General features: G+C 37.5%; 1 protein-coding gene across 1 annotated transcript; it reads left to right on the top strand.

Moving 5' to 3' along the window:
- Positions 1 to 6,026: 6,026 nt before the first annotated feature.
- On the top strand, positions 6,027 to 9,529 carry LOC306779658 (zona pellucida-like domain-containing protein 1; the record flags this gene model as incomplete). Its single annotated transcript, XM_079271635.1, has 10 exons — positions 6,027 to 6,138; positions 6,227 to 6,453; positions 6,704 to 6,888; positions 6,979 to 7,051; positions 7,144 to 7,241; positions 7,345 to 7,425; positions 7,590 to 7,761; positions 7,861 to 7,963; positions 9,248 to 9,277; positions 9,396 to 9,529. Exons 1-10 carry the CDS (start codon positions 6,039 to 6,041, stop codon positions 9,527 to 9,529), a joined length of 1,203 nt encoding a protein of 400 aa, XP_079127761.1. The 5' UTR covers positions 6,027 to 6,038.
- Positions 9,530 to 11,194: the final 1,665 nt, after the last annotated feature.

The raw sequence follows: 11,194 nt of genomic DNA, 5'->3' as shown, positions 1-11,194 counted from the left end.
CAGTACAGTAGCCTATTAAATGTACTTAGTTGCATTCCACCACTGCTAATGGTACAATATAAAATACTTCATTACAAGTAAAGGCCCTTTTAGATTTTATTTTTTTCACGATAACCAATTTCCGGAGGAGTTACATAATATTAAGGAGGACAGGCCATATCATGCTACTATATCATATATTTCAGCTGAATGTGTTGTCATTTTGACAGTGCAGCTATGTCCGATTTAGCATACCGGTATACTGATTGCGGTAGCTAAATCTGTACTAGCTAAAACTACACATATTATTGTCAAAGGGAAAATTGATTCTTTAGCCTATTTCTTTTCCTGAGATTTGTTGAAACAAAAATAAATTATGCCTTGGTCGTATCCCAGCCAAGTCCAAAGAAATACACGCAATACAGCTGACTAGATTAACAAATAATTAGATTGAAATATTTGTCTAATAACGCATAAATTGTGTGTGGAAATTACCCAGTTAATTTTTTTTAATTAACTTAACATTGCAATTAAGATTAAATATTCCTGAAAAAGTAATCTGGCTGCCTTATGAAGATACAATAATTGAACAAGATGCTTAGTTGAGCAAACCTTGATTATTATGTTTTCATAACTAAAATATATACATTGATCCAACAAGATACTTCGTTGAAAACACTTAAATTTCCATGTTTGTACAACTCAAGCTATCAATACAAGGTTGTTAGTTTGACCAGTTATTTTATCTTGCTTCAACTAGGATTAAGGTTTACACAACTTTTGGTTTATTTCTTGTTGGTATCATTAAAAAACTAAAGTTGATGGAACTATTTTATCAGCTTCCCCTTTGTCACCTCAACTATTTATTCTAAGTTAAAGGAACTAAAGCTGTTAGCTTGCCCAACACAACATTTTAAGGCAGCCAGGTTACAAATTATTTTAAGTTGAACAATCTTGTTATTTTTTACAGTGTGGCACCAACAACAATGCCATGTTCAAAGTCACTTACATCACCATTCTTCCCCATTCTGTCATTCTGATGCTTGGTTTTAACTTCAGTAGATACCTAACCATATACAGTTTCTGTGTGTGCGTGTGTATGTGTGTGTATATATATAATATGTCACAGTAATCCCATAATAATTAATATACCACACTCAGATAGGGGTCATTCTGCTGTATTATGACCTAAATACTTCCGCTTTTGAATGCATGTAAAACAAAAGTATTTCTTCCAACACCCAAGGAGAGTTCAAGAACTCTATAACTCTTTGAAGTCAGTGCAGGTACAAGCAGACCGGAAAAGCTTAACCACACCTATAGGTGTCGGGTTTAGAACCCATTAAGTCTCTCGCTCTGTAGTGCAACACCAAATATTCATTTGAGAACCGATACTGATATTTTAGATTCCCTCCCAAAAAACCAGCAAGTGGGTCACAGATCCTCAAGTTTTATACCGAATTCAGGGATTGGTTTACCATTTAGAAGTACTGTTCATGCAAGGATTGTGTCCTGACGTGACTTTAAAATAAGGGCTCTGCCTATGTTCCTGTTATAACATGTTTTGATACTGCTCAGGTGTTGCATGTGTTTGATAGTGTGACTCCCAGCATTCACTTGCAGTCAAAAGCTGTTGTTGAAAGGAAATCTATCGTAAGGTTAGACTAAATAATTCAATGCTCTCCAGTTAATTTGATTCTGTAAAAGTGCAATATAGAGAAAAAAAAGGAAAAGAAGTAAAAGATAAGTTCTGATAGAGCACAATGTAAGTACAATGTATACAAATAAGATATACATGCATAACAAAATGAAATTAAGCATATGTCACATTCATTTCTGGGATTTACTTTGGCAATCAGGTTGCCAAACTATCCTTTATTGCAAACTTTTTAAGGTTGTTTTGGCCTGCACAGGCTATGAGGCTGCTGACAATTCCTTATTGTTTAACTTAAATTGCCAACAAAAACGCGATTACAAATGTCAGATTTGATGAAAATATTGTCTTTTCAACGTGGCCTTGTGTTATGTAATTTCGGCTGAACAGTATTTTTCACTGCAATGTTCCCCGTCAGTGGATGTGTATTGAATTGTCTTTACTGTCACAAGCCACAGAGACAAGACACTTAACCTGACCACCATTCTTGTTTCAATGTAAACATCAATAGATGCCTTTGTTCCATTAAGAGTGTAGTATTCACATGTCTGTGAGTCACATTTACAGACACATGAAAGTGCTTTGTAAAGACTACTGGCAAAGTGTAAGGGATGCGTGTTGATAAAATATTGCAGTTTAACAATGATGATATAGACACCAAAATCCCTCTTTTCCTTACGGTTGTATGAGAAAAACAGCAAGTACACACATAACTGAGTTGGATGATAATACCTTTTCACTTAGAATTATGTGAATCATTGCTAATACAGAAATATTGATTATAAACCTTTACAAATAGACATTTTGAATTCAAGCAATCCATGTAACAGTTAATTGTTTTTCCCTCAATTGTCACCTTTCTGCTAGTTATAGTGAAATATGTTAAAACCCCACAGATACTGAACCTTTGAGGCCAATACCAATATCAGTGTTGATATTGGAGAGTTAGAAAAATGTGATTTTTAACACAAAGCCATAAGTATGCATTGTTCATATGAATTCCTTATAATAATAACCATTTTGGGACACACAATGGGGAAACATTTGACTGACTGATTTGCTTATTTACACATCGAGCTGTTGCGGTTACAGAGCAAGATTATCATTCATTTGGAAACTTGTTTCTGGCCACCTAATCGATGTACGTCCAACATTCACTCTCTTTTAGCCTTGTTGTTGGTCTCCACCAACTCATGAGGGAGATATCTGTCTCTTTAGCTGCTCCACTATGTTCACCAACAATTTGCCAAATGTGTCTGTTGGCTGTTTGGTCCTGAGCCAATAGTGTACAGTGGGTTTACAGTGGATACACTCTTTCTAAATTACCTCAAACATATTGTCATTTCTGTACTACAATTTCTTGTTACTTATTGACTAACATATATGCTGACACTGATACATCTGGGATAAGCCGGGCTCTCACCATCCATGCGTCACAGCAAAGCAAACGATATACGCTCTTGGTTTACTTTATTCCCAGGCAACACAAGGACACGCTACAGCGTCATCCTATCTTGTGTTTCCTTTTTCTAATTCAGGTGCGATTTGAGGATGAGTTCATCCTCCAACAGTCAAAGCCATTGTTTTTCACATTCAACCCGAGCCGGTAGTCAGATTTTGGAATCTTTAAAAAATGACATTTGCGTGAACTGAATTTAAACAAACCTTCAGCAAACACAACTTTATCCTCTTTCATTTAACATGAAACATTTGTGTTTTTGATTATTGCTACTGACCTTAATCTGCCTGTACCAGGTTACTATAATTATTCCCCATGGGTCCAAGTTTTGAAATGTGCCCTTAGAAACCCCAATGGCACGGCTTGCAGACAAATACTTATTTAGACCACAGGGGAGATTAAAACTGGCATTTGACACTGGATACGTCTAAAGTAATCCAACATGTCCCTTTTTCAGGTTATATCGTGATGGGGTATTGTGGTTCTGTTCTTCTGGGACCTGAGTTACCCAGGAGTCGCTTTCATGTTGTGATGCTTCACAAAAGACTTTGTATTTCTCTCAGATAGGTGTGTCTTCTATCCGCAGACTGTACACAACAGCACAGACATTTTCTATTTACAGTTTACAGCCTGAGGCCATAACAAAAACTGATCCATTACAAAACTTGCTTTTGGACCGTAAGACCGTAAGATCTCGAAAGAGGACATTTGTGATTAGATCACGGATGATACTCTTTCATAGTCCAAAGAAGAATAAAACACTGTTTGTGTGTATACATTATGGTTTCCTGTGCAACGCTCACCCTGCCCATACCCAAGACAGCAATCCAGTGTTTTCCATTGCACAGCATCAACACCATCCATTAAGCTTGCTTGCATTTCTTTACATATAAAGCTCTATCTTATTCCAGAACAAATGTGAGATCGTTGCTAATGCATTACTGGAAGTTTAAAGCTGACTGCTGTAAATGTGGCAACAAGAGGAGAAAAAGTCAGAATCAGTCGGTCACCCTGCTGAGAAACATCCCTATTCCACGACATAACACATGACAAAAGCAAACTATGGATTGCACCGTTTTGTCTTTTGTACATTCAAGAAACAAGAAAGATATTTGTTTTAAATGCTATGACTTAACAGGGAACTCCCAGTGTCTGTCTTTAAATAACATACTGACCTCATTGAGGACTGGAACAAGCTAAAATGAATTCTCTCTGCTGAGATCAAGATCGTCACATTAATAATCCAACCAAGCTGGCATTGAAATGTATCATTCTTTTCATATTTAAATTGCGTTTGTGTCATAAATATTCGTCAGTTAAAAAGGTCAACATTTTAATCCAGAAAGTGTGGTTCGAGGTATAGACTGAACTTGTTTAAGGCCTTAAACAATACATTACAAAGATGGTAAATGCCTGTTGACATCCTCGACAGATTACTGTTTCCACCAAGAGACAAATTACTTTAAAAAACCCTGGTCTGCCATTTCCTAAGACAAATTCTGCTTTTTATATGTATGTAGAGAAACAAACAGTATTTCTTATCATTAACACCCATAGCTTAACACCAGTTAATTGTGGCTGAGAGCTGTCTGTGGCTTCAAAAAAAGCTTTAAGAAACTACAGATTACAATCAACAGAAGATGAACAAATCTAAAACTGTGTGAAAAAAGAGCTTATTTAAGGTATATTGTTATTCAAATACAACATACACATAAAATATTTAGAAAAAATGTATATTATGTAAAAAACAACAACTCATGTTACACTATTGTCTGACTCCCTCACGCCCCTGTGGGAGAGACAGTATAAATATGAGGCTTGTCAGGTAGCTGACAGCAAAACAGAATATGACGACTTACAGGTGAGCCCCTGCAATATCTTTATCACCTCTTTTTCATCGTTGTTCCATAGTTCTATTTTTTTATAATGCTTATAATGAAAAAGGCTATACGTTAGTACTTTATTTAGTTATGAAAAATTATTTTTAGATGTAATTACTACATCGACCATGGAGGGAAAAAAGGCAGTTTTCAAATGTTGTCTCTGGATTCATTTGGTTCTTTAAATCAAACATTATATATGCGATGTAATTCAAGAGTCTTTATGGGTTCAATAATGGCAGACTTTTTCAAATTGTCTTGATATGCAAAATGCAGGATATGTTAATGAGGAAGTACAGCTAGTATTATGTATTATATTCATAATTGTGTCTTGAAAAGATTTTTTAAATAGAATGTTTCAATTTCCCCTGAAATTATGCATAAATCATGATGTAGCCTAGGTTGAAGCATGTATTTCCTTTGTCTTTCAAGTGACTGCTTCTGAATGTTGCATTGAGGGCTTATGTTATAACAGGGGTCACTAATAGGCGGACTGCGGTACGAGTCCTGACCCAGACGTCGTTGTATCTGGACCCTGGACCTCAAACCTATAGATAATGGAGAATTCTTCAATTTTGACTGAGCACTTATATTTTAACCGGAGCAGCTTTTCCAGCCTTTACGGTACTCGTGCAGCAGTGCAGGAAACACACCGACTAACTACATGCGTTGTAAATCACATCACGTGATGCTACTCAGCCAATTTAAATTGCGATGAGCTTCTTGACTCGAGTAAGATTTACACACACGAGGAGACGAGGCGACCGACCGAGTAGTCTGAGAATAATACGTTAGTCAGAGAAGCTATTTCACATGGCGTACTCCAAAATGAGAAATGTGGTCAGTGAGACCAGAGCCTTTGACCAACAATGGACAAACTCCTAAATGTTAATCCTCCCCACGGACAGTTTTAAACCAGTTTGTCTCATATGTTCAGAGACTAGATTATTAAAAGCGGTACTGTGAAGCACTCTAAAAAAATTGCAACAGTTTTCTTTCAAAGCACTTTCTTTTGAAAGAAGATCTCATTGTCTTTCTGTTTTCTCACAGGTCCACTCACAGAACAATGCGACTGGTAATCCTTGTGTGCCAGCTTTGCCTCATTCTGAGGATCGAGGCCCAGATACCAGAAGGTTGCATTGTTAGCCCTACAAACAGACCTCCAGGTTTGTGCTCTTTTCATTCATATGCTCTTTGATTACTGTTATTTTCACTCTTCCATTTACATCCTCCTTTTTTTTTTATCCCTCCCAGAGAATGCTGACATAACTGTGACCTGTGGCACTGAGTATATGGACCTGAGCATCTACATATGTCCGATGTACCAAGCTCTCTACAATGAGTCTCAGATGGTCCTCAATAATCAGATAAGCACACCAGAGTGTTATGGGACCGCTGACTGGGTCGCGGTTCCACCAGTTTTAAATTTCAGATTCCCCCTGAATGGCAGTTCTCTCTCTTCCTGCAATAATGACTTTAAGGTATTCTTCACAATAGTGTTCATCAGTTAAGGTACTTAACATTTATTAGTAGACATCATGCTATGACGGTTAAGAGGATTTTAGTGCCATGCAGTAAATTTCTACTTTTGGTACATTTTGATGGAATTGAATAGCATTCGATGAAAACTAAAGAGATGAAAGTCATTATATCTTCAATTCCTTCATCAAAGAATTGATCAGAAAATTGATTCAAAGCTATTTCAGTAAAATATGTCTGTTTTTTCAATAGATAACCAACCAGGTTGGGACCGGACAGTTTTCTGACTTCTCAAACGTCCAGTATGTCAACATCTCTGGCATTGTTATCTCTCTAGACCCCTCTGCGGGTATGATCACTTATCGCTCGCAGATCCAGTACAAGTTCTCCTGCTTCTATCCGATGCAGTATCTCATGAACAACACTCAACTGGACGTGTGAGTATGCCATGAATAACACTGCATGTAAAATATTCAGAACTGAGCTACATTTAGATTTTCATCCAGGTGTCTTTTCATTTAATACAGATCAGGTGTGAATATTGCCATAAACGACAACAATGGTAGCTTCATCAGCACACTGAGTATGGACCTCTACCAAGTAAGACCTGCTCCACAGTAGCTTTTAAAAACTGGACAGAGTTTTTCTTTTACATTTTAAACTTGATTTTATTCATGCTTTTCTGCGAACAGGATGAGCTCTACCAAGATAAACTTGATATCCCAACATCAGGACTGAATCTGAAGACCAAGATTTATGTTGCGGTTAAGGCTAGCAATCTAACTGAAAGGTATTACTTATTATTGTATTATTATTGTTGTCACAGTTTACAGTTAACCACAAGTTACAGAAATAAGAAATTACACTTAAAATCCACCTGTCTGTCCTCGCAGGTTCAACGTGCTGCTGGACAGATGTTACGCAACACCAACTCCATATCCCATGTCCGTCACCTTTTATGACCTCTTTGTCGGGTGAGTCTCATATATATATATATATATATATATATATATATGCATATATATATATATAACCACAGTAAATAATACCTTCCACTCTTCCACTCACCTCAAGGTTACCGGTAGCTCTTTGTACTTCCTCACGTGCAGAAACATTACCTTTCTCCTTTTCACCCAAGGTGTCAAGGTGATGCTCAAACTAAGGTGACGATAAATGGGGTGTCTCAGATAGCACACTTCTCCTTTGAGGCCTTCAGATTTATGGTGGATTACAATAAGACAATTTCCACTTTCTACATTCACTGCGTCACCAGGCTCTGTGAGGTGTCCTCGTGCCAACAATTACTGCCGGTGAGTAGAAACAAGACTTCCTTAAAGAGTCCTAATTTTGCCTAAAGATGTCACAAATTGTTGATTTCTTTCATTTCTGTCTTTATTCATTTCAAACAGAACTGTGGAGCAAACACAGGAAGGAGAAAGAGAGAGGCAACAGATGTGTTGGCCAACGCTACAGTGACCTCGCCCGCCATTGTTGTGGGGAAACAAAGCCGTGGTGCGTCTTTCGGGCAAAATTCTGCAAACAAAGATAACCTTTGTCCTATCACTATAACACTTTACATAATGACTAAATATACAAATGGTTAAGACGGCCCTTTTGGCTTCACTCAAACGACAGCTGGATTATCTTGATGTCACAAGATCACGCAAGAATCAAGCCATCTTGTCAGACTTCAAATAATGTGTTTGTGTCCTGCAAGCCAGTGACCGGACCAAACAGCGTCCTGTTAGCCTGTAAGCGTGGCTTAGGAGAGACAACACAGAGATGCACCTTGTTTGTTCTAAACAACAATGGTGGCTCCTAAAGAGGTGAACGTAGCTGCCTCAATAGCACCAGTTAATCAGAACTGGAGTATTTCATCATTGAAAGAGGAGCAAAGAATGGCACAGAAGTCTTTTCTCGATGGAAAATGAGTTTTCACTCTTCTGACAACTGGCTTTGGCAAAAATTAGATTGACAGATGGTTCATCCAATGACCTGCCAAGTATTTATTGAAAGTGACTACCTTTTTCCAAACAGTTTCCAATGACAGCTTCTCAGATGGTTCCGTACATCAAACCATCTGGCGAGTCAGGTTACCTATCGACAGGACAATTCATAATTTCTTTGTTTCTTCCAAAACCACTAAAAATCACTGTTGAAACATTTTTTAAAAAGTTGTCAAATGTCAAAACGCTGTTATTTAGGTTAAGTTAGGTTTAGGTACAAAAATGACAAAAATGTAATCGTAATTTGGTTTAAAATAAAACACCTTGCTTCCTCCTTCGCTCCCGTCAAACATTTATTTTTCGGGCACTTACTGAAACGATTGACACAACATTAACCGGGTCCATAATGTCCATCTTTCCTTGTGGTATCTGTTCTTAAAATAATAGCTTGACATTTTGGGAAATGTGCTCATTTGCTTTATTGCCAAAAGTTTGATGAGAAAACCGATACTAGTCTCATATCTGTACGCCACATATGAAGCTACAGCCAGTGGCCGCTTAGCTTAGCTTAGCTTAGCATAAAGACTGGAAATCGAAAAATTGTGATTTTTTAAAATACGTTTAAACAAAGAAGATATGGCTAACATCTTCATTATTAAGGCTAGCTGATTACATTTTTTATGTTAAGCTGTGGCTGGTGGTAGCTTTGTATTCAATTTCACCTCTGATTCTCAGCAAGAGTGCAAATAAGCGTATTCCTCAAAATGTCAAAATTGAATCAGTTAATTTCATCAACTAACAAAAAGTGAATCCTGTCATTTATTGACCATAGTTTTGTTTCATTTTTCAGGAGAAGCTCAAACTTTGTCTGCTTCTTACGGTAAGAATCTCTGTTCGTCACGACTTTCTCAGGCAGTATTAGCAACATCGATTAACAGACCAATGAAGGATAATACTGTGTGATATCATCATGCCTTTCTTCTTCTCTGCTCACACAGACTTGTTATCTGAGGGCAACTACAGCGGCCCCGTGGTGGCTGTTATCGTCTGCATCGTCATCTTATCAATTCTCCTCGTCGCCATGGCTGCGTACTTTGTGTTGTATGTCAGAAGAAAGCAATTCATCCAGTAACATACTCTGACTGACAGCGCACTCCCTTCAGCTATCTCCCAAACTGGCAGTTTAGTACATCATCATCTAAAAAGCATGGTCGTTACTGTAGCTGCAGAGCCAGTAAAACAAGTCATAACAGACAATAAATATCATACTGTCTTACTACTATTTTCCATTTCACAAACAGCAATGTGCTTTAATCTATATTTAATAATCTTACAATCATTACCAATCACTTAGTGTATTCATGTAGGAGATAAGGGCACAGAGGCTGTACTATAATTGTGTATTATACTTACGTGTTAGTTTTATGCATGTTGTCAGAGTCATATTCAAATATTTAATAAGTAATTGTATCTTTTCTTTTGTAATCAGTTAGAGTTGGTGTATTTTTTAAATGTTTTCAACAGGAATGATGAAGAAAGTTCTCATGCTTTATTCTTTGATAATACATCATTAAACTGAACTTGAAGAAATTGTGACCATATCTTGCTGTGTGACTGGATGCATGATTACACAGATCCAACCAACAGTTTTTGCTGGACTCCTTTTCCGGCTTTGAAATACATTAAAATATTGAATTGGTATAGATGGCTAATACCTTTTATATACTGCACTGTTATATAGACAAGGTTGTGTTTGCCATGCAGGGCTCACTCCAAAGCTCTGTGTTATCTGTGTGTCATTTAGACCATGAGGTAGCTCATATTTCTACCCACTCTTGACAGACTTTCTAAAAATATTGTGTGTCAAAATCTATATTCAAGTTTTAAAATCTTTGAACTTCAGTGAACATAAACTTCACATGGTAAACATTCAAACCTGCACTAACTGATCCTGATAACTATCCCGCAAACAGGACTCAACCCCAAGACCAGATTCATGTTGCACTTAAACCTAACATGACATTTTGGGAGATATGCTTTTTCACTTTATTGCAGAGAGTTCGATGAGAAGATAAATACCACAAACATGAAGCTACTGCCTGTTAGCTTAGCTTAGCCTAAATACTGGAAACACAGGGAAACAGCTAGCCTGGCTCAGTCTAAAGAGGTACTTCTTTGTTTTGGTACAAATAATAGAAACAAGATATTATCATTTCATCATGAGCTATAGAGGTGCTGATAGGTGGATAGCTTATACCTTTAGAGGCAGGTTTGCTGTTTCCAGTATTGTCTATGTCTCTATGCTAAGCTGACGGGCTGCTGACTCTAGCTTTGTTTTAAACGGACATATGATACCAGAGTGGTATCAATCTTCTCATCTTCACTTGTATTTGCCAAACTTTGTGTGCGCATGCAGTTTTCCATAAGTAACAGAAATGGTAAGAAATAACACTTAAGGTCCACGTGCTGCTGGACAGATGCTACACATCAACACAGCCATATCCCTTCCTCAACACCTATTATGACCTCTTTGTAGGGTGGGTCTTCTTTAATTTGACACTCAACTCCGAGCTACTTCTTTGTATTTTATCCACGTGTGTAGTCACATTACCTTTATCCTTTTCACCCAAGGTATGACCGTAACACACACAAACAAAGGAGGATCTCAATGGGGAGTCTCAGAGGGCTCACTTCTCCTTTGAGGCCTTCAGATTTGTGGAGCATGAAAATCAGTCAGTTTTCCACTTTCTACTTGCACTACTACAGGCTCTGTGAGGCGTCCTCGTGCAACGGATTT

This window comes from Melanostigma gelatinosum (assembly GCF_949748355.1).
Source record: "Melanostigma gelatinosum genome assembly, chromosome: 7".
In the NCBI taxonomy this organism is placed as follows: domain Eukaryota; kingdom Metazoa; phylum Chordata; class Actinopteri; order Perciformes; family Zoarcidae; genus Melanostigma; species Melanostigma gelatinosum.
This window is presented reverse-complemented; position numbering and strand designations above follow the sequence as displayed.